Source organism: Lontra canadensis, unplaced genomic scaffold, assembly GCF_010015895.1.
Source record: "Lontra canadensis isolate GAN:19392208 unplaced genomic scaffold, GSC_riverotter_1.0 scaffold23, whole genome shotgun sequence".
Classification (NCBI taxonomy): domain Eukaryota; kingdom Metazoa; phylum Chordata; class Mammalia; order Carnivora; family Mustelidae; genus Lontra; species Lontra canadensis.
The window spans coordinates 4,623,848-4,646,872 of NW_022631017.1; the positions used below are offsets into that span (position 1 = coordinate 4,623,848).

At 55.7% G+C, this 23,025-nt stretch overlaps 2 protein-coding genes across 3 annotated transcripts; one reads left to right on the forward strand and one right to left on the reverse strand.

Annotated features, from left to right (window-relative positions):
* Positions 1 to 5,816: 5,816 nt before the first annotated feature.
* TCTE1 (t-complex-associated-testis-expressed 1) lies at positions 5,817 to 14,469 on the forward strand. 2 transcript variants are annotated; one of them, XM_032862046.1, is made up of 4 exons: positions 5,817 to 6,178; positions 7,082 to 7,650; positions 9,710 to 10,159; positions 12,729 to 14,469. In XM_032862046.1, exons 1-4 carry the CDS (start codon positions 5,899 to 5,901, stop codon positions 12,936 to 12,938), a joined length of 1,509 nt encoding a protein of 502 aa, XP_032717937.1. In that variant the 5' UTR covers positions 5,817 to 5,898; the 3' UTR covers positions 12,939 to 14,469. The 2 variants fall into 2 exon arrangements, with proteins under 2 accessions (XP_032717937.1, XP_032717938.1); XM_032862047.1 differs by having other exon boundaries at positions 12,349 to 12,839.
* Positions 14,470 to 16,294: 1,825 nt separating this feature from the next.
* Positions 16,295 to 21,779, reverse strand: TMEM151B (transmembrane protein 151B). Its single transcript, XM_032862045.1, has 3 exons — positions 21,539 to 21,779; positions 18,928 to 19,368; positions 16,295 to 17,732 (listed from the first exon to the last, which is right to left on the reverse strand). The coding sequence occupies exons 1-3, from the start codon at positions 21,671 to 21,673 to the stop codon at positions 16,605 to 16,607; spliced, it is 1,704 nt and encodes a 567-aa protein (XP_032717936.1). The 5' UTR covers positions 21,674 to 21,779; the 3' UTR covers positions 16,295 to 16,604.
* Positions 21,780 to 23,025: the final 1,246 nt, after the last annotated feature.

Genomic DNA, 23,025 nt, shown 5'->3' on the forward strand with positions numbered 1-23,025 from the left:
ATGTGCTAGACATTCAGGCACTGATCCCAGGTCTCTGAGGAACATCAAGCGCCCAATGTGAGCCATGGGGCAGGAGAACAGCTCTGCAGGATGTTCTTGGGTCCCCAGAAGGCTGAAGGATACAGGCGATGGCGCAGTTCTGTGGAAGGGTCTGGTGCCTGGCAGTGAATTAGGGGGTTGAGGGAGCCTGAGTTGTTTAGGCCAGCATCAAAAGGGTTAAACAGAGATGCCAAGAGCTCATGAACTGGGAAAGTGGGAGGCCCACTGGAAAAGTGATGTGAACACCCGATCTCGCCAATTTAGGAAGCAACCCCAGCAGCTCATTATTTGTCTACGCTTTTGTACATGGAAGTAACGGACAGCTTTGGACAGGTATCAGCTCAAACCTTAGCTTTCCCACTTACCAGCTATATGCTGCTTAGCAAATTACTTGTGCTTTAAGCCTGTTTCCTCATTTGTGCGATGGGGATAATAGTGTCATAATAGCAATAATAGTCCTCAATAATAGTCCTCAATAAACATATGTAGGTGAGGCCTGTAACATCTTAATCCCAATATCTATCACATATTTTGAATGCTGGCTCTGGGCCCAGCACTACATGAAATGTCTCACTCACATCAACTCCTTTAATCTTCTGGATAATCTTAGGAAGTCAGTACTATTCATTTCCATCCCCATTTTACAGATAAAGAAATGGAGGTTTAGTGGGGTGAAATGACTTACCCAAGGTCTCACAGATGCTGGGGGCTCAAGACCGAGTGGAGATTGGCCCTAAGGCAATCCTGAGTCCTTAGCCAGCTGCCTCCTGGTGTGCAAACTCTTTGACAGCCTCGCACTCCATAAATCACAGCTGTATATAATCAAGGATATGGTTCCCAGAACACTCATCCAGCTGATGCAAACCATCAAAAATGAGGACAAGCTAGCTGAACAGGGGCATGTTGTCCCTTTATATTACCTGTGCTTGGGCACATAGAGAGTGGATTTTAATACCTAATACTTGGAGTTAGGGCCTGAATGTGATTTCAGGCCCCTGGACCCTGGTCCTAAGGACACAGAGTGGGGACCTGGTTGGAGGGAGGACTGGCCTTTCTACATGGACTGTGGTCCTGTGTTGGGTCAGGTTGATGCTGGAGACACAGCAGGTGAAGCCCAGTGGGCCTATGAAACAGGTGCTGGGAGAGGAAAGGTCAGAGGCTATGCCCCCACTTTCCCCATCCTCGGTAAGTTGTACCCTTAGAGACACTAGGTGGTGACACAAGAGGCAATCACTCCTCAGGGCCCCCAACCTTCTCTCTGGAATGTCTGAAAAGATTACTGCCCCAGAGAAAGATCAGAGTGTTCAACACACTTCCAGTCTTCAAACTCTGGGGCTGTTAGTCAAATGCATCAGCTGGTTATTCCACCAGACAGAATTCTCTGTCTGCCCCACAGTTTCCCTACAGAGACAAAGCTCCAAGAAGGAAGGTGGTTGCCATTTCAGGAGCTGTCCTCCTTGAGCCTTTGGGAGCTGTCAGGGTGCCTCTGGGCCCCTGGCTAATGGGTATCTATCCATCCCTCAAGCTTCCAGGGAGGGTAGCAGCCACCTGCCACCACCCTCAGCTGCAGACTGGTGATGCCTAGGCCAGACTGAGGCTGCCCCGTGAGTAGGGGGAGTCATCACAGGCCCCCCCGACTCGTGAGCTCTCCACATTCAGTGGTGTGTTCTCCTTGCCCCCTTCCTAACTTGCCTTTTTGGATCTGAAATTCATTCACACTGAGGTGTGGATGACTGGTAAGAAGGGAGATAGATATGTATTTTATTTATTTAGATACAGGTATATAGTTAGGGGCCTGAAATTTCCATAGCGGGGTGCCAAGTTCTGGTGGCTCTCTTGGTCTGGGGAGGCCTTCCCTGAGAGGTTCTCTTTGCATAAAGATAGGACCCCAGCTTCCCAGGGAGCAGGGACATGCCTTCTTTCCTGGCGGAGGGTGGAAAAGTGTGGGGAGCGACTTCGAAGAGCAGAGTACTGTGGTGAGAAGGAGGTTCCTGCCCTCAGGCCCTGGGCCCAGCCCTCCTAGATGTTGGAGCACCAGTCATTTCTCCATCCCTGCAATCTGGCTGACAAGCCCGCCCCGCCTCCACTGTAGAGTGGCTGTTAAGCCCCATAGGACAGCAGAGCTCTCTGAAAGGAGCTTGTAACTGCTACTTGCCATGTAGCTCAGGTTGCTGATATGTCCTATGGCTGAGGAGGTGAGAGGGAGGCTAGAGTGATCCCGAGTGATCAGGAGAGGAAGAGTCCCCCGAGTTAGAGGCCAGGCCCTGTGTATAATAAGCCTGGGGGCCTCTGGTCTTCAGCCACTGCATTGAACCGCATCTACTGACGTAGGATTTTTTCCATAATTCCATTCACCAAACTGTGAGCCTATCCAAACGGTCAGGACCCTTTGGTCACAAAGGGGTTAGAAACCCAACTCAGTTTCAGCAAAAGGGACCTATTAGAAGGCTGCCAAGTAAGTCTCAAAACCAGAGGCATTGCTGAGGAGCCAGGCAATTCTGGGACGTCAGACTTGGGTACCGAAGGTACTGGGTGCTCTCTGTCCGTCCCTCTTTTCTGCTGGTCTCCCCCAAGCTTCATTCCCTCCTGCTGCAGGGAAGGGAAACAGCCTCCAGCAGCAGGAGAAGAATACCCTTGAAGGACATCGCCCTGGTGTCTACCTCCACCTTTCCAGCTGCTCTAACAAATCCCAAGAAGGGCCCTGATTGGCTGGCATCAGGCATCCCTGAGCCAATCACCCTGACCAATATGGGACACTCCTATTGGCCAGAGTCTGTTCTCAGAAGGTGCAGGGCAGCTCCAACACCTTTTCCAACACCAGCTCCAGGCACCCACCCCTCGCACCCTCCTCTTTCCCTCCCCGCCCCCTCCCCGGCCAAAGCAGACCTGACCTGGGATGGGGATTAGTGAGAAAAAAGAGTCAGAAACAGCCCCTGCACCTCAAGGAGCTCATAGACTAGCGTAGGTGTGGAGGGTGGTCAGTCAGATCACTGAGGGGATACAGGTACAGAGGTCTGATAAGGGCCAGGGATCAGGGGCACCGCCCCCGCAGGGAAGGACCCTGCTTCCCACTCTCTTTAAGTTTTTCTTTAAATTCCAGTTAGTTAACAAACAATAGTTAATCTGAGCGGAGGTGGATGGGGGATGGGTTATATAGGTGATTGGGAAAGCGAAAACTGTCAACTCCCGCCTTATTAGGAGGTTAGTGGTTTCGACCTTTGCCCTACAAATGACATCAGACCTGGTAGTATGGAGTTTCTGTAGACGCTGCAGGCCGGTGGGGGCTCTTTCTACAAGCGCCATGTACCTGGAGCACATGGAGGGACGCTCTGCCTCTTCCTTCTGAGGAGAGGGCTCAGGACCCTGGAGCCCACCTTGGGGCGGGCCCTGTGGTGTTAGGCCCAGAGGGGGCCACAGGCTCCAAAGAGTAGCAAGAAAGATGAAGACCAGACCTCAGGAAGAGATGTCAGGTCCTAAGACAATGAAGCCCTAGAAAGTGGAACCAGCGCCAGCCAGGTCCAGAGGGCAGCTCACCTGGCCCCAGGTGGGGTGTCCCAACAAGGTGGCCTCCCAGGAGGAAGGAGAGGGAAGGGCCTCCCTGGATGGATGGTGAGACTAGGCACCCTTGTGAGAAATACCTAGAGAGTGGGCTCCAGGGCAACTCCAGCCAGAGACCTGGGGCTCCCCCCACCAGGCTGGGTCCTGTTCCCTTGGGTGTGGCCCACAGCGTGTCTTGGGATACATCCTGGTCCAGAGAGAATACCAGAAATGTTTTCAGCCAGAACTCTGGAGGGAACTTTTGGCGGGAGCCCCAAGAGCCCAGAGGTAGAGCTGGCAGGAGCAGGGCTGGCCTGTAGTCTCTTTCCTCCTGGTGTGGAGGAAAGATGGACTGCCAGGCCCCTCCGTCCTAATCCAGCCCAAACACCACCACTGCCCCTTTGTCTGCTGCCTTCCCTCTGGAGATAGGGAAGGGCCTCACTCAAGGATACCACCTCAGGTCAGCACTCAGAGGTGGAGCTCCAAGGTACTCTCTCCCCAACCCAAGACCCCTGTCCCCCACCCCCAGTCTCGCCGCACCCCCCCCACCACCCCCAGTACAGGCTTAAGACATTATCTCAGAGGAATTTCCACACCTGCCTGCAGAAGGAAGATATTATCCAGGGGTACAGATAAGGAAACTAAAGCTCAGATATGTTAAGTAAATTGGCCAAGGTCACCCGCAGAGCCAGAAATGCAAAGTCATCTGTCACCTCCAAGTAGCATCCCCTCCCAGCCACACCCTCTGAGGGGCTATTAGTCAAATGCACCAGCTGGTTATTCCACAAATCCGGACACAATCAGTTTGTGAATTTGCATTTGATTTGCATAAGTGTATCACAAATACATAGATATCGTCCGTACACTGCCCCATACCCCTCCACCCTCTGTGTGTGTGTCTGTCTGTCTCTCTCTCTCTCTCTCTCTCTCTCTCCCCCCCTCCCCCTCCCCCTCTCCCCCCGCCACCCCACCCTGCACACAGCCAGACTCTTCCTCCTTGCGATGCCTTGTGGACTGGGGAGTACCATCTGGTCCCCTCCATCTGCCAAGGACACCTTTGCTGGTTCAGAGTGTTCCTTCCCACCGGGCATTACACAGTGCACCGAGTCAGGGAGCAAATCGGAGGGGAAACTGCCGGGAGGAGGAGCTCGGTGCGGAGCGGCCCCATTTCAGCCTGCAGCCGCGGGGCAGCGCCGATGCAGCAAGGAGTCACGAATGGACAATCGCGGAGGAGGGTCCCCAGCCCCAGATACATCCTCTCTTCTGTCTCCAGCCCCAGATTTAGCTGCCTTTTCGCCTCCCACGCCTTCCCGCTGCCGTCTGGAATGTCGGGAGGCTGGGAGAACTAGGAAGACTGGATCGGGATATTGGTGGCGGGGGGCGGGGCGGGGGTGGGGGTCGGCGGAGCCAAAGCACTCAGAGGGGAAGAGGGAAGGTGCCCTGGACGGAGCATGGGTCTGGTCCCCCACCCCACCTCCACCCCCCCACCCCCTATCTTCCTCTCTGCCTACACTATGCAAAACGGTAGCCACTAGCCACACGTGACTATGGAGCCATCTGATTGTGAAGGCATAGTATAAAAAAATGTATATAAAATATCTCATTTGTTTTTATATTGATTACATATTCCAAGGATAATACTGTGGACATACTGGGTTAAACATAAAATTAATTCCACCCATTTCCCTCTTTTTTTAATGTGGATGCTAGAAAATTTTAAATAATACATGTGGCTTGCATTTTGATATGTGTTGCATTTCTATTTGGCTTGCTGTCCTCAACTCCAACCTCCTGGTTAGGCAGTTGCTGTTTTGTAAAATAAATACAATAAATCTTTTTTAAAAGTAAGTACCTAAGTAAGTGTCCAACATGTATCAATTACTTATCATTGCTGTGTGTGTATTATTACCCAAAATGTGGGCCTGCCCCTTGCTATAGTTGTACGGGTCACAGTATACTATGCCTCTTTGGATGCGTTATTTTACGTTATTCACTTGTCCTGCTTCTCTTAGAGGTAACTGCCATCCTCATTTCACAGAGGAGGCACATGAAACTCTAAGAGACTCAGTAACTTGCCCAGGGCCACACAGCTAGCCAGTGGGATTTGTGCCCGGATCTTGTCTACTCCAGAGATGGACCCTTGAGAACCACTCTGTGCTACCTCTCTTGCTAAACGTCCACTGAGGCCCTCCAAAGTTAAGCCCTGCACCCCTCCTCTCCCTCCAGGTTCCCACGGGCATTAAGGACCTGCCCGTGTGAGGCACTCCTCATCACAAGGCCATTGCCAAGGGACTACCGGTCCGGAAGCTGCCAGTCCACAATATGCAGGAAACCCTAGAGACATCGACCTTGTTGTTGGTCCCCAGCCGATCCTCAATCTCCGTGCAGGACAAGTTCTCCACTGCAGGCCAGACTTCGAGTGCAGGCCCCCAGCCCTCAAAGCCCTCAATCATCCCACCCCCTAGCAAGTCCAAGGGCTGGAATTCTGGGACCAAAGTACGTCGGATGCGCCGGATTATAGCCGAGGATCCCGAGTGGTCCCTGGCCACCATTCCCCTCCTCACAGAGCTCTGCATTCAGCACATCGTCAAGAACTTCCACAGTGAGTTTGTCCCCACCCTGGGCAGAAGAGAAAGGCCAGGGGTAGAACAGGATGGGTGGGGACTGCCCAGAGGCGTGGCTTCAGAGACTGGGCCCTGGGGCAGCCCCAGCCTTTCTCAACACGGCTGTCCCACTTGGGGGGCGGGGGGTGGACACCTTTCCCATTCTCTCTGGCAAAACCCAGCCCAAACCATATTTACAGAACACCTCCTCCAGTAAGCCCTCCCTGGTGGACCATCCTCCACTCCCTTGGCCTTCCCCAGTGTGTGTATGTTCTTGGTTTGTTCTGTACTCTGTGCTCTGCAAATGGCCATCCTTTGCAAAGATGAGCAGCCAGCCTCTCCTAGCAGACGGGGTGCTCTGAGGACAGGATCATCATATTATCTACAGCACCTACAACCCCCTGACCTACAATATATTCGCCTGACTGATTTACTGTCTGCCTCCTCTCCCAAGGGGGAGTGGTTCCCTCTGTCTTGTTCACTCTTATATCCACACCCCTTAGAACAGTGTCTAGTGCACAGTAGGTGCTCAAACATCTTCTTGCTTTAAGATGAATGAATCAAATCATTTGGGAATCTCAGAACTCAGGATTATCTCCTGCATCAGACCAAGTGATCACTGAGGGCTAGACCAGAGATCCTTGCTTACACTGGGAGCTCTGGGAAACCAGATACTAAGCTGTCCACCTTCAGGCAGGGAACACCCAAAGCCTGGGGCTGCATCTCCCCCCTCAGACTGAGCCTCCCTAGGAGTAAAGGCTGTCTCCCCTCTCTGACTGAGGCTCCCTGAGGGCCAGGGAGGGTCTTGCATTCCCTTGGTGCCCCTAGGCAGGCCCAGCCGCTGGCATCAGGCAAAAGGCTCCCCAACACTGTGACTCCTGCTTTCCCTCCTGTTCCCAAAGACAACCCTATCCTGAAGCAGCTGCTTCCAGAGCACCAGCAGAAGGTGCTGAACCACTTGTCACCCGACCTGCCGCTGGCAGTGACCGCCAACCTGATCGACGACGAGAACTACTGGCGCCGCTGCTGCGAGCAGCGCTGGCCCGTGTGCCACGTGGCCAGGCACGGCTGCAGCTGGAAGCGCCTGTTCTTCGAGCGGCACCTGGAGAACCTGATCAAACAGTTCATCCCGAGCACCACGGACCCTGCCGTGATCCTCGACCTGCTGCCGCTCTGCGGAAACTACGTGCGCGGGCTGCGCGTGGACCAGTTCCTTCCCCCGGTGCGGCTCCCGCCCCAACCCCGGAGCGGGGAGCTGTCCGACTCCGGCAGCGAGGTGGAGATGGAGGAGCCCGCCACGGACCACTACCAGCTGTGTGACTTGGTGGCTGGCCTGAGCCACCTGGAGGAGCTGGACCTGGTGTACGGGGTCAAGGACTGTGGCATGAACTTTGAGTGGAACCTCTTCCTCTTCACCTACCGGGACTGCCACTCGCTGGCGGCCACCATCAAGGCATGCCACACCCTCAAGGTACCAGCCGGCCCTGCCTTCCCCCACCTCCCACTCTCAGCGCCTGTCTGATTCCCTCTCCCCTCCTCTTCCTCCTCCTCCATCCCCATCTTCTCCCTCTTATTTCCTTCTTATTCACTGACCAAGTGTCTTTGAATGCACTGGGCACCAAACTGGATTCTGGGGATGCCGAGATGAACAAGGCACTGTCCTCCCAATTCAGGAGCCATTTACTCATCCAAGGAACACTTGCTCCCCAGGCCCTATCCTAGGTGCTGAAGATTCAAGAGGGAGCGAAATTATACTATTTGTGCCCTATGGAGCTAACAGTCTGGTGGGATAAAAGGCACTCATCAGCAATCATGTAAATGTGAAATTACAACTAGGATAGGCTTGCTAGATTTAGCAAATAAAAAATACAAGACATCCAGTTAAATTTGAAACTCAAATACACAACGAATAATTTTTTTTAGTAAAGTATGCCCCAAATATTCTGGTTGGAAGGGGGAAAGCCTGCCCAAAAATCAGAGAAAGAGGAAAAGGGGGATGTGGCCCTGAGTCACAGAGCCAAGGGAGGGGTGTGTTTCAAGAAAAGGGGAAGGCAGCAATGGGGGGGGGTGATGCTAAGGACCAAATTTAGCAAACCCGGAGGTCACAGAGACGGAACTGTCAGAGGAGTGCCAGAAACAGGGACCAGATCCTAGTGGTTTAGGGAAAGAGTGGGAAGTGAGGAAACAGGATGGCTGTGATCAGCTTTTTCAAGAACTTGGCTGTGAAGGGGGCGAAGGAGAAATCAGTAATACATGAAGGGTTGGGGTTTTCTTAAAAAGATATTGGCATGTGTTTAAAACCAGTGTAAAGCTCCTTCCAATAGCAAGAAAGCAGCTGAGTCCAGGAGAAAGGCACAGGTTCGCTGAACAAGGAAGGTTCCTGAGATTGCAGGAGGGGTGGGATTGAGGAAGGTGGTGGGACAGTTGGCTCTGGGCAGAGGAGAGAGTGGATGTGGTGGATAACAGTGGGCTACTGTTTGGTATTAGGAAAATGAGGGGTTCTCATTGAATGGCCAGGGTGGTCAGAGGAGAATTGATTGCTGAAAGGAGGCTGTAGGGTTTTGAATCACTATCCCTTGAAGTTTGAGGAATCTGGAGAAGGTTGAAATTATTGTTGTAGAGGAGGAGAGAGTAGGTTGTCCAGAGAAACAGGGCTAAGTTGGAACACAGTATTGAGGGTCTCTTGGTGGTTCCGGCAATAACAACCAGTCCTGTCATGTGACATTTTCCATCGTGTCGGTTGCTTGGGCACAGATATGCAGCAAACAGAGAGTGGGGTTGATCCAGAGTTGGAGCTCTGCCAGATAGGTGCAATGAAATGACAAGAGGGACAAGAGGCTCTAAGTTGGCCGAAAGGGATGTAAAGAAAGGGGACTGAAGGACAGGAAGAGGGTGGAGAGGCCTCAAGGAAGAGGGAGGAGTGGAGGGAGCTGGTGAGAAGGGGGAGGGTTAGGGCTCCCATCTCCAGTATCCCCCACGCTAGTCCTACCCCATTCTTTCATCTTTTCTCTCCATCCTTCCATTTCCTGTCTCTCACCCTGGTTCTTACCCTGGCATCTCCTTCCAAGAGTTCCTCTCCTTGCCATGGTGGATCTTAGCCAGCTGAAGAGGGCAGAACGAGGGGCTGGGGCATCAGACAGACCTATATTCAAACCTGCCTCTGGGGCTTGATCACCATGTGACCTTGAACAAATGATCTATCCACCCTAAGCCTTCATTTTCTATCTGTAAAGTACCTAGGTTGCTGAGGGTTCGAGATAATGGTTATGATACCTTCTAGCAGCATGTCCAGCATGTAATTTCTTGATAAATGCTAGGGTTTCCTTCTACTGCCCTCCATCAGGTCTGCACTGATCTGCCATGTGGGGGATTTCTGCTGTGCCCAAAGGCCACTCAGGGGGCCAACAGCAGGTGAGCAGGACCTCAGGCCTCCCTGGGGGCTCCCCCTCCTCTACCTGCAGAAGGCAGGAAGGCAGGCAGGGAGATTCTCCCTGGCTGCCAGCTGCCGCATACCCTCTACCTGCCCACAGATCTTCAGGCTGACCCGAAGCAAGGTGAACGATGACAAGGCCCGCATCCTAATTCGTAGCCTCCTAGATCACCCTGCCCTTGAGGAGCTGGACCTATCGCACAACCTCATCGGTGACCGGGGTGCACGTGCTGCAGCCAAGCTGCTGAGCCACAGCCACTTACGCGTGCTCAACATGGCCAACAACCAGGTGCGGGCACCTGGTGCCCAGTCTCTGGCTCACGCCCTAGCACACAACACCAGCCTCATTTCCCTCAACCTGCGCCTCAACTGCATCGAGGATGAGGGCGGCCAGGCACTTGCCCATGCCTTGCAGACCAACAGGTGCCTCACCACCCTGCACCTCGGGGGCAATGAACTGTCTGAGCCCACCGCCACGCTGCTGTCCCAGGTGCTTGCCGTCAACACCACGCTCACCAGCATCAACCTCTCCTGCAACCACATTGGGCTGGTAAGCTGTAACCTTCTGGGGCCTTTGGGAGGTGGGTGTGGGATCCAACTGCCTTGGGGTGCTTCCAGGATAATTCTTAACAACACAGACTTCACCTGGTTCTAATCCCAGCTCTGCCATTTTGCACTTGGTGAAATTACTTACCCTTTTTGGGCCTCCATGTCCTTATCTGTAAAATGGGGATAATAATAGTATCTACTTCTAAGTGGGATACTAGTTGTTTCTCGGAGGATGAGTTGTACTTGTAAAGCAGTTAACATTGCAGACGCTGGCTAGGATATCAGTCTCTCTAGCTGTTACTGTTATACAGGGTTATATCCTATGCTAGGCACTGATATCCTTCAGTGTTCCTTTATTCCTTCTGGTTATCTAGTAGAATGTGTATTCCTTCCCCCCCCCTTTTTTGAAGGTTTTGTTTTTAAGTAATCTCTACATACAACATGGGGCTCGAGCTCACAACCCTAAGATAAAATGTTGCATGCTGTACCAACTGAGCCAGCCAGGCACCCCTAATAGAATATGAATTCTTTCTTTTTCTCTTTCTTTCTTTCCTGTAAGATTTTTTAATTTACTTGGGAGACAGAGAGAGGGGGGGTGGGGGAGGGGCAGAAGGAGAGGGAGAGGGAGAGAATCTTATGCAGACTCCTGGCTGAGTCAGGAGCCTGACACAGGGGTTGATCTCATGATTCTGAGATCACAACCTAAGCTGAAATCAAGAGTTGGACACAACTGACTAAGTCACCCAGGCACCCCTAGAATGTGTACTCTTTTTTTTTTTAAGATTTATTTGTTTATTTATTTGACAGACAGAGATCACAAGTAGGCAGAGAGGCAGGCAGAGAGGGGGAAGCAGGCTCCCTGCTGAGGAGAGAGCCCAATGGGGGCTTGATCCTAGGATCTAGGATCATGACCTGAGGTGAAGGCAGAGGCTTTAACCCACTGAGCCATGCAGGTGCCCCAGAATGTGTATTCTTAACCCCACTTTACAGATGGAAAATTGAGTCTCAGAGAGGCTAGTGAATTGCCCAAGAGCACCCAGTCAGTAGAGAGTGGCAGGGCTGTGATTCAAACTCAGGACTGGTTGAATACCAGATTTATTTATTTGGGGCGCCTGGGTGTCTCAGTCATTTAAATGTCTGCCTTCAGCTCAGGTCATGATCTCAGGGTCCTGGGATCAAGCTCCATATCAGGCTCCCTGCTAAGCAGGGAGTCTGCTTCTCCCTCTCCCTCTGCCTTTCCCCCTTCCCCTCCCCGACTCGTGCACGCTCTCTCTCTCTCTCTCTCTCTAATAAATAAAATATTTCTTAAAAAGAGATTATTTATTTATTTGAGAGAAAAAGAGAGTGTGTGCTCAAGGGGCAGAGGCAGAGGGAGACGGAGAATCTCAAGCAGACTCCCAGCTGAGCACAGAGCTTGATGCTGGGCTGGATCTCTGGACCCTGAGATCATGACCTGAGCAGAAACAGCAGTCAGACACTTAACCCACTGAGCCACCCATGCGCCCCACCTGGGTCCTTTCTGATAGATGATGTCTCTCATTTTCTTGACCAAGTCTCAGAATAAGAAATGCAATTTACACGAACACCTAGTGAACATATACATCAATATAGTATCATTGAAATGTACTTTTAGTGCTTGTGATACATGCGGATATTTTCCTTTATTTTCTATTCTACTTCATTTTTTAAAAAAATGCATCTGCAACCCATTAAACTGGCTTTGCTCTTGGGTCAAAACCATGGAACACAACCATTCTGCCTCTCACATAAGTCTTACATCGAGCATGGCCCACCCAGCCCAAAAGCAGCTAGAGCTGCGAGGACTAGTGAGGAAGACCCTCCATCAAGAGAACAGTCTTGCTCTCTCTCTCTCTCTCTCTCTCTCTCACACACACACACACATGCACGTCTCCACTAGGGGTGTTTTTGGCTACAAATAACAAACCTGAACCAGGAAATGGCTTAAACAATATTCATTATGTCCCATAATCAGAAGCCCCAGGGTAAGGGGTGTCTGGAGTTGATAAATTCGCCGGCTCACTGCCACCATCTGCTCTGCCCACCCAGCCACATGGCCATATTCTCTTAGGTGCTTCTCTCATGGTCCCAAGATGGCTGCTGCTCCTCACATAGGGCCATGCTCAGAGGCAGAGAAAGGGAGAGCACCCCTCTCTCTTGTTCTCTTTTCAGAGGGAGAAGAGCCTTCCCAGAAGCCACTCCCTCTATAGGTCCTCCTCAAATGTCATTAGTCAGATTTGTCTCACACACCCATGGCTGAATCGGAGGAGGGCCATTACCATCATTGTCACAGAGCCATGTTTTTCAAACCATGAGGGTTGAAAAATCAATTTAGTAAGTCTTGATCACCGTTTTTCTTATAGAATAGAACGGGATGGGATAGGATAGCATAGAACACATTAGTGTGCTGCACAAAAGGTTAACCATTGTTTTGTGAAACTCATTCTAGTCACATCCTTGTATAAATGTATGTATGTGTGTGTACACACATGTGCAAGAGTGATCCTGGGTAGTGATATGAAATGGCCCCCTCCCTTGTACTCCTCTCCCAGGATGGCGGGAAGCAGCTCCTGGAAGGCATGTTAGAAAACAAGACCCTCCTGGAGTTTGACCTGCGCCTGTCAGATGTAGCCCAGGAGAGCGAGTACCTCATTGGCCAGGCCCTCTGTGCCAACCGGGAAGCTGCCCGCCAGCGGACCTTGAATCCTGGCCACTTCATGTCCCCAATCATTGCCAAGGGCCCTGAGAACCCTGCGGGATAAGGTGGGGGACAGGGCTGGGGCAGTGATGGGACCTGGGCCACTGCCCTAGCCCCCTCCTCATTTCATGCTCGGTCATGCCTGCTGTAGAGTGACACATTAGAAGGGAGAGACCACAGATACCCTTGGGGAGAGTGATCAAGGGTGATGTGGGAAAAGTCCTGAAGGGGGGAGGGGACTGGGATAGGGGGAGAGAGGGGTATGAAGTGGGACCCATCCTCTGTACCCTGGAAGAGGATATTACCAGAACCCCTGAAATGACTGACTTCTTCCAGGGTTAGGGGAGACAGAGAAGATTCTGAAAGCCTGTGCCAGCCCAGACTCTCCCATGGAAATTGTCCATCTCCCTTACCTACTCTGACCCCTTTCCCCTGACCATTTTCCTCTCTACTAAATAGGTGCTGGACTTCTTTACCTTTAAACATGTGCGTGCCTGCACACGTGGGCACACGCACACCCTCAGTCTCTCTCTCCCTGGGCTACTGCAAGGCTTTGCCTGGCTCTTCTACCCTCACCCCTGTCAACGCTACCTTGCTGTTCCTTGACTCACTGACTCTGCTAAAGTGATCCGTTCTACAGGCCATTCCATCCCCTAATTCTCACCCCACCCCACTCCCCACAACCCAGCAAGGGGGAAACAGAGGTGACAGGAGGGATTCAGACCACTGCCCCCACCAGGGAGCTTCCGCTGGGAGTAGAGCATGGGGGAGGTGCCACACTGGGGAGGAAAGTCAGTGAGTCATCTGCAACTTTATTATCCACCAGTTTGATTTGTACAATCTTTGCGCTTGGAAATCCATGACAGAAAGGCCACAGTGTGATGCACCCAAATGACAGAGACCTGTCTTCTCCCCAGCCAGGCCCAGCCCACCCCACAAGCCCTTGTCCTCAGCACATATGGAGCCTTCCAGTGGCCCTCCAAGAGTCCCCATGGTTCTGTGGCTGCCCACAGAAGTCACATCAGCCCCCAGGGCCACAGGAGGACCTGACAGATTCAGGCTGAGCCCCATCTCCCCTCCTCCTCCCGCTGAGAGGTCCAGAGCCTCCAGACCTGTGGTCTTTCCACAGGATGGGTCATGGGCTGCAGCCACAGCCCAGGGGTGCCTGCTCCCCAGGGACTCCTTCCAACAAGCAGGCGCCATGCAGAGCACCAAAGGGGACCTGGGAGCCACTGCACTTGTGTGCCTGTCTGGGCAACCTAGAGTCTGTCTGTGCCTGACACCCTCTGACAGTTCTGGAGTGCAAACGTGTAGATGTGAGGGTGTGTGTGAGTGACTGTGTGTGTGTGTGCGTGTGTGTGTACATAGCCACAGCTGCTAGCAGAAGTTCTAATTAGAGAAACAAGAACATTCAGTGTAAAGTTTAATTTTAGAGATTAATTAATTTTCTGGTTTTCGTTTTCCCTGGCAATCAATAAAGCTACCAAGAAAATAGACCAAAGAATCAGTTTCTCTCTCAGTCTGTGCGTGTGTGGAAGGTGAGGCTGTCTGTGTAAGAAGACCTAGGCAGAAATGGTCAATACAGGCAAAAATAATAACAGCGTTCCCCTGTGCCCTCCTCCTAGCTCAGGCTCCATCTCAGTAATGGGCCCAAGGGAGAAGGAGCTGAGTCCCTCCCTCTTTGGAGCCGGAAGTGGCCAGGCTGCCTCCACACAAGGGCATGACATCCGGGGCCAGCTGGCCAAGAACTGGGGCCTGCGGCCACAGCTCACCACCTGGACCTCACAGATGTCCCTTCAGAGGAAAGAGGGGTGCTCCAACCGCCAGGGCCCCAAGGAGCACAGACTCGGGGTTCAGGCAGGTTCAGTGACAGCAGTCAGGTGGCCACGGGTGCCCAGGCCCAGGGAAACTCAGTGGGCAGCTGTTCCCTACTGACCAAGCCTCCTGTTCTCCGGCTGCCTCTGCCTTCCCACTTAGCCATCTCCACAGGAAAGTAAAGCTCAATCCCGATGGGCCATGGGCCATGGTGTCCCCACAATCCAAACCTCCCAAGTCCCCTGGGGGAAGGGGTACTGGGAGCCAGAGATGTTGCATAGGTGGCAGTCATGCCCTTGGCAGGTGTAGTCCTGGCTAGGCTGGAGGAAGATGGGAGAGGAGGCTCAAGGAGGGGAAGAAAGAGCTCTGGCAGCTCCGGTGAAGTGAGGAGCATCGGGGTGAGTGATGCTGGCGGGCCCCAGGGTTATTCCACTCCAGCTTGAAATGTGAGCTCAGTCCCTGGGCACTGAGTCCACTGGGAACGCATTAGGCAGGGGGGTTGGGAGGGCAGGGGGCACATAGACATGCACACTGAAGCACATCAGGATGGGAGTGCTGGGGGAGAAAAGGCTGCCTCAGAGCTTTAGGAGAACAGCAGGTGGGACCCGCAACTTTCAGTGGTAGCAGGGTGTCCTTTGGAAGACCCTAGGACACGCTGCAGGGCTTTCAGCACATGGATAGATGACAGAGGGGTTGGGCAAGATTTAGAGAATTTCCGCCTCTGACCCTGCCCCTAGAATTGAGTATTTCTCCAGCCAGGACTCATGAAGACAACCTCAGCCCTGCAGAGGTAATGTGTGGGGGCACAAACCGCTCTTCACACCACCATCCCCCACAAGTCTGGGGAAGGCAAGGAAAGGTTTCATCCCAGAAACCCCTACCTTTGGCGGTCCTTTTCGTCTCCCTCCACTGCCCACTCCCACCTGCTACGAGAGTTCCCCTTTGCCACCTGGGTCTGTCTCGCACTCTTCCCACCCAGGCATTCATCTTGACCAGCTTTAATGATCGTGTGTGGCAGTATCCCACCCCTCTGAAGGGAGAGCCCTCCCAGAACCCAGGCCAGGACGCTGCAGAATTTAGAGACAGGACTGAGGTGCATACTGTCCACATTTTGCCTCCCTCCTCCCTGGACAACTGTTCTTCAGGGCCAGAGAGCAAGAGGGAAGGGAGGAGGGTGACGCAAGCAGTGTGAGCGCAGTCCCTCCAGGACCCACACTCCAGGGACCCAGCTAAATAAACAGCAGTGGAGAGTGGCAGAAAGGAAACCCCGATGTTTGGGGCCAGCGCCAAGAAGAGGATAGCAACATTTGCACGGTTTTGAGATGGAGCGCCGGGGCTGACATCTGGCCCCAGTCTCAGACCCGCTGAATTCATTAGCTGCTTGGAAGCCAGCCCTGCTGTTCACCACCGCTCCCTCCGCAGGGAAAGGCCCTGGTGGGGCTAGGCAGCGAAGGAAGGAAAGCCCCAGTTCCCCTTCCCCATGCCTCTAAACCTCCCGGCTGCACAGCCAAAGCCTCGCCCTTGAGGCGGGCCCCACGCGGTGCCACACAGCACAGTCGCCACTAACAGAAGATCCATTGAAAGGCTGGACGGGAAATCGCGAGTGTGCGTGGAAGAAGGGGAGGTGTCCCCCTAAGAACCGAGCGGCGGGCTGGAAGAGCCGACTGTGCCCGGGCTGGGGCTTCTCCAGAGCCGCCGATCCCCTCCCACCCATCGGTCTCTTTATGTACAGGAAAGGCGGAGGGTCCGGACCCCATCGGGGTCCGTCCCGCGCACCCTCGCCTCCTGGCTCCCCGCGCCGCGCCCAGCACAGCCTCAGTCACCATCACGACACCCCCTGCTACAAGCCAGGGACACAGTCCGACGGGGGACAGGAGGGAGGACGGAGGGCCTGGCGGGGGGGGAGGGGCGGAGGTCACAGTGAGGTCTCTACGCAGGAGCCGTGGCGGTGCAGCGGCCGGTGGCTGTGGCCCAGACACCCCTCCTGCCGGTGCACGATGAGGACCGGGAAGTAGAGGGCGTCGTGGTAGGGTGGCGGCGGCCCGGCCTCCTCCTCGTCGTCGTCCTCGTCGTCACCCATGCTGGCCTGGCTCGACAGGCGCGTCTGCTCTGTAGGACAGCTGGCCTCGTTGACACTGCCGCTCCGGCTGCGCCACAGGCAGCTGCGTCGGGAGCCGTAGAGGCGGCCGAGCGAGAAGCGGCTGCCCCCGCAGCCCGGGCCGCCACCGGGCCCGGGGCCGGCCCGCGGGCTGGCGCAGATGCTGAGCGCGCTGCGCGAGAAGATGGACGAGCTGCTGACCGCGCGCTGGCAGTGCTCGCAGCTGCGCCGGTACGGGGCCACGCCCGCCGCGCCTGGGCCGCCCACCCCGCCGTAGCGGCACGCGGGCGCGTACCCGCCGCCCGCCGCCCCCGCGCAGCGCGCCCCCAGCCCCGCCAGGTCCATGAGCACCGCCTCGGAGTAGCTTGGCACCAGCTGCTGGTTGGAGCGGATGTGCCACTCGAGCTCCGTGCTGTCCACCGTGTTGACCCGCGGCAGGCGGTGCGTCAGCGGGGGCAGCAGCTCGTCGCTGGGGCTCAGGCCGCCGCCCGCGCTGCTCGCCGAGCCCGGGCCCTCCAGGCCGAAGAGCTTCTCCACGTGGTAGTGCGCGTAGGCCGTGCGGTACTCGGCCAGCACGCGCAGCGGCCACGACAGCGTCAGCAGCGCCGCGGCCCAGAAGGCCGAAGAGCAGGCGTACCACGGCGGCCGGGCCGGGTCCGGGAAGGCCACCATGAACTCGCGGAAGTCCACGTTCTTGAGGTGCATGCCCTCGCGCGCCTCCATGTAGTCGTCCAGGCCCTCGTTCTCGGCGAAGAAGCGCGCGCGCTGGCACAGGTAGGCGTTCTCGGCCTCCACGCTGGCGAAGCTGAAGCACTTGGTGAAGCGCAGGCGCGTGGCCGGCGCGCCCTCCAGCCCCACCAGCGCCTTGGACACGTCGCGGACGCCGCAGCGCGCGTAGTCGAACTCGGCCTCCGCCACGTGCGTGTTGACGCGCTCATGGTAGACCTACGGCGCCGGGGAGGGCGGCGGGAGTCGCTTCTGTCGGCTCACCCTCGTCCGCCCCATCGCACCGCTCTTGCTGCCCGCTCAAACCCCGAGCCCGCCCCGCTTTCGAGCCCGCTTGGAGCCGGGTGGGATCTTATCATCTGCTTTGCAGAGCCACGCGGGCCCTCAGCGTCTTCGGTTAGAGAGGAGGACGGGCGGGAACTCAGACCTCCCGGTGTGCATGCTAATTTGAATTAAGCGCTGCTTCTTCAGGGGGTCAGGCGCTGGCCTTGAACCGCCCGTCGGGTTTGCCCCACCTTTTTGCCCCATCTCCCAAGACTCACGCTGCCCCTTCTTTCCTTTTACAAGTGTGTTCCCCAGTGGCCCGAGGAGCGCCCTGTCGACCGGTCTACCTGTTCCCACCTTAGCTCTCACCCATCCCTGATTCTCACAGGCCCCAGGCTTCTGTTTACCCATACCAATACAGAGACGGAGGTCACCCTTCCTTGAGAAAAATCTCTTCCCGCAGGGTTCTAATAGTGCCTAATCCTGGCGGGTCCAGGTTATGCTAATTAGCCCCCACCCCCACCTTTCCATGGGGCCTCCCGTGCCTACCTCCGCCTCTTTGCCAGCAGACTCCCACCTCTGGGAGCCTCAGACTTGGGATCCAGGGCCCTGTGTTTGAGTCTAGCACTACCTCTTAGAAGCTGCAGACCTTGGGCAAGTCATTGAGCTTAGGATTCCTTACCTGTGAAAGAGGACCTGGTAGCAGCCACCTCACTGAAGGGTGAGAGCGTGCTGTGAGGTAGTGCATGGGAAGTCATCTCCAGCCATTACCACTAAGCATTACAGACCCTGGAACCAGACTGCCTGGGTTCAAATCCCAGCTCCACCACATACTAGCTGTTTGACTTTGAGCAGGGTACTTAACCTCTCCAGGCCTCAAGTTTCCTCATCTGTAAAATGTGGGTAGTAGTTACCTACCTCGTAGGGTTGTAATGAGGATTAAAGCAATGATGCAGTATTATCACGTACATCGGGCAGAGCCTGGTTGTTGGTGTTTATCATTATTATTATTACGGTTGTTACTGCCCTCCTGTTTCAGTGTCCATAAGAGCTCACTGCTGCCTGTGCTCCTCCCCCTGGGGGGTAGTCCGTCAGGTCCCAGCACCCCCCTCCCATTTGGACTGGATTGTGCTCCCCTCCAACCCCTCACCTGGGTGGTGGTGTAGGCGTCTCCATTGCGGTATCGCGTGACCTGGCGGGTGCGGCGGACATAGTGGTAGCTGATGGCCTTCCACCAGATACAGGGCGTGGCCTGCTGCATGCGGCCCACACGCTCCCGCACGCTGCTCACATCAACACGGTGCTGCAGCTCATGGCGGGCTTGGCAATGCCAACACTCTACCAGGTAGACGGCGTACAGCATGAGTAGGAAGGCCAGGGGGATGTAGACATAGCCGTTGGAGCAGGGGCTGTCGTGGTACATGAGGCTGTTGCCCTGGTAGGTGCTGCTGAAGGTGAGGCGGGTCACCGTGGTCACGTGGCACCAGGCCACGGCCCCCAGACAGCCGTACATGAGCAGCGAGAGCAGCAGGCACTTCCAGTGGGACTCACGGCAGAGGGACTTGGTGAAAGAGGGCTGGATGGGACGCTGCTGCTCAGATGGGCAGGGGAAGGTCCAAGATGAATGGGAAGTGAGACGGAGTGGCAGGACCCAGCACAGAGATGGATGGAGGTGTGGAAGCCAGCATCAGAGATGACAGGCAGACAGGGATGTGGGGAGGAAAGGTAAGACCGAGAGGGGAGCCGAGGACCAAAGATAAATGAGGAAATGAGTGAGACACGGGGGCAGGGAAAGAGAACAGAATGCCAATACAGGGACGTGCAGAGAGAGACAGACACCCCAAAAGGCAGAGAGGGATGGGAGCCAGAGGTGGAGGGAGGAGGCCCGGGTGGCAGAGAATACACAGATGGATAGGATGACACCCAGAGAAACAGAGTCCAAAGACAGATGTTAGATGGCCATGAAACAGGAGGTGTGGATGGAGAAGACAAGGGAGGACAGACAGGCATCAGTGAAGGCAGGTCCCCAGCCAGGTCTCCTTCCAGGTGTTCCAGGAAAGCAGGGAGGGACCCATTTGACAACACCTTCCCACTTAACAAGTGGGGCCCTCACATCTTCCTGGTTCTTTGAGTCCTGGGTTCTGGAGGAGCCAGTCCTCTTTGACCCATCCATCTCCCCATCCCTCACAGACAATTAGTCTCATACCTCCTTTGGAGGGGTGGGGGGGGGTTGCCCAGGAGACATCAAGCTCTGACTCTCCCCACATTCTGACCTGGAGGCCCCCTCTGTAAGTCTCCTTCGTGGACCCTAACATCCTTCCCTGTTCTAAGATGAAAGGCATCTCTGAGTAGAAGGAAGTCCAGAAGGAGATATCCAGAAGGGCAGAGGCAAGTGGCTGGGGGACGGGGATGAGGCACTGGGTCACAGGGGTAGGGAGGGAGACATCTGCAGTTCAGTCATTTTTCACAATGATTCCTGGAGCTCTCTGGGGGCCTATTAAAACACTTGGCCCATTCTGTTCTATGGTCACCCCAGTGAGTTGTTTACACATCTAGACTGCACGCTCCTGAGGTCAGGGTCTCAGTTCTGGGTGCCTACCATGGAGCTGGCACCCAGCAACCACTTAGTAGATGAGAACTGAGTTGGATTTCTGGTGGTGGGCTGTGCTTTCCCACTTCTCCTCCCTGCTGTCTATCTTTAAGGACCCCCCCACCCCTCAACACAAACACCCCCCTGCTGAGATCCTGATTTCCTCCAGTTCCCTGGGCCTGACCTGGAGGCTAGCCACAGGAAGGGAGAAAAGGGTGGAAAGGAAGGGCACAGTCACAGGCAGTGGGCCCTGGGCCTGTGAAATGAGAGGAAAGATCTGGAAGTGCAGATAGGTAGGTGGGCTAGGCAGTAGTACACAGCATATACAAACAAGATTAGGGTAGACGGACCTTTTCGGGAGCCTTGTCCTTGGGGGGTGTGCAGATGTGCACCTTTGTGTGCCTGCCTGAGTGTGCACGTGTCCCACGGAGAGCACATCTGAAAGGGTCTCTACCTGCAGGTCTGTCCCTGCCCACGTGCTTCTGCCCTAGTGCAGTGTGTATGTGTGTGCAAGAGTGTGCACGGGAGGGGGGGGGGGGGGAGGAGAGCAGTGCTACTGGCACCTTCCTCAGTCTCTTTGTTTCCAGGTTCAGAGGACTGAAGAGTGGGGCCCCCGACTAGGGAAATGCTTATTTCCAACACTCTGAAGGATTCCTGGGCTCAGGAACCCCCTGGGAGTGGGGGAACTGCATGGACATTGGGAGGGAGAGGTGCACACACTCCCAGTGACCCCAGGGGTAATCGCCTCTCTACACACTTGACCTTCTCAGGACCACAGCTCAGGTACCACCACCATTTCCCCATGGTACTCTCCTGCCTCTGTAGCCCCTACAAGTCGCCCTTCCTGGCCTTAAAGATCGCATCCCCTCGGCGAAACAGGATTCCTGCCACCGTCCCCACCCCATCCGCCCGGGGTCCGCGAGGCTCCGCCCCTAGGCCCCTCCCCCTGCCCAGGACCCCCGAGCCCCGCCCCCGGCGCAGCCCCTTCCCCGCTACAGCGGACAGCTCCGGCCGCCGGTGGGGGCATCCGCGCGGGACTGCGGCTGCGGCGGCCGACTCGGGGTGCGGGGCGCCGGCCGCGCTGCGGCGGAACCGGCGGGGGCCGCGCGGGGCGGGGGATGGGGGACCAGGCTGCGGCCGCGCTTGGGGAAGGGGCGCCGCCTGTGCTCACCTCCTCTCGGGCGGGGCCCTCGTCCGCCGCCGCCGCCGCCGCCGCCGCCGCCGTGGGCTCCTCCGGGACCCCGGGGCCGCCACCTCCGCCGCCGCCGCCGGCGCTCTCTCCCGCGGCCGAGCCAGGGGGGGACATGGCGTAGAGGGGGTGCGTCGAGCTCAGGGCTTCCCGGGGGGCTGCTGGGGGCCGAGGGCATCCTGCGCGGGCCCTGGGGAGGGGGCGGGAGGGGGCGGGGCCCTCGCTGCTCCCCACCCCCCGCCAGGGGGGAGGGGGCCTGGAAAGGGCACCGGGGGTAGGGGGCTAAGGGCTGGGGGTGGGGAGGCGGGCTGGGGGGCCGGGCCGGGGGGGGCCGGGGCCGGGGGCGGGTGTCACCTTGAGGCCCTCGCGGCGCCGCTCCGCCTCCCGCCCGCTCCCGCCGCCGCCTTTTGTCTGAGCCGAGCTGGAGCCAGCGCGCCCCCCCTCTTCCTCCCAGCTCAAGAGCCCCGCCCCCGGCCCCCCAAACTCCGCCTTCCCCAAGCCTACCTAATAGCCACCCCCCAAAGAGAAGAAGCAACAGGGGCTCCCCGCACCCCTTCCCCACTCCCAGCCTTGCTCACCGCACCACCACCAACCCCCATCCTGGCAAGATCTGTGCCGCAACTCCTTCTGTTCCTTCTCCGTGGAGGGGGCACCAGTGGTTCAGCCAACATCCCTCCCCATCGTTGGTTCCCGCAAGTTCCTGGGGCCGAGGGTGGGGGAAAGTAAATTGAGCCGTGGAACCCTAGGGAAGATCCTTATTTCCAGTTGGGTGGTAACGGGTTAAGGCGGGAGCCAGCCTTCCGAGGCCATATCCAAGTGCGCAGAGATGGAATCGCGTGGAAGAGAAAGGACTGGAGCTAGATGTGAGAAAGGACTAACAGAGGGCAGAGGGGAGGACATAGGAACCAGCCTTCACAGAGCTCCCTAGAGGAACAGCCCCAGAGAAGCAATGAAGTGTGTGCGTTGCCCTAGGCTGGAGAACAGGAAACCTAAATTCCAGTTCTTAATCCTGGCTCTGCCATTAAGCGGTTGTGTGACCTTGGGCAAGTGCCTTCCCCTCTAAGCCTTAGTTTCCTCATCTGTGCACTGAAGAATTTGCCTGGACACTCTCTAAGGCTCTGCCCTTCTTCTGTGGGTGTAGGAGGCAAAATCACAGACTGCAGGCCAGGCTGAGTGACTACAAGTAGCCTACCCCTTCCTGCCATCCACCCACACTGCTTTTCCCTTGTACTGCCTGGGTCAGGCAGAAAGAAAACTGACATGCATTCATTAATTCCTGGATGGATCCATTCAATAAACAGGCATTAGGTACCTACTGTGTACTCTGTTCAGAAATGAAACATACGATATTCTACCCTCAAAGAGCACAAAGTCTAATGAGGAGAGGGACCAATCATTGTGATAAAATAGTATAAAGGGTATGCATATTCAATCCATGTGTGCACCCTGTGGAATCCTGCTGTGTGCCC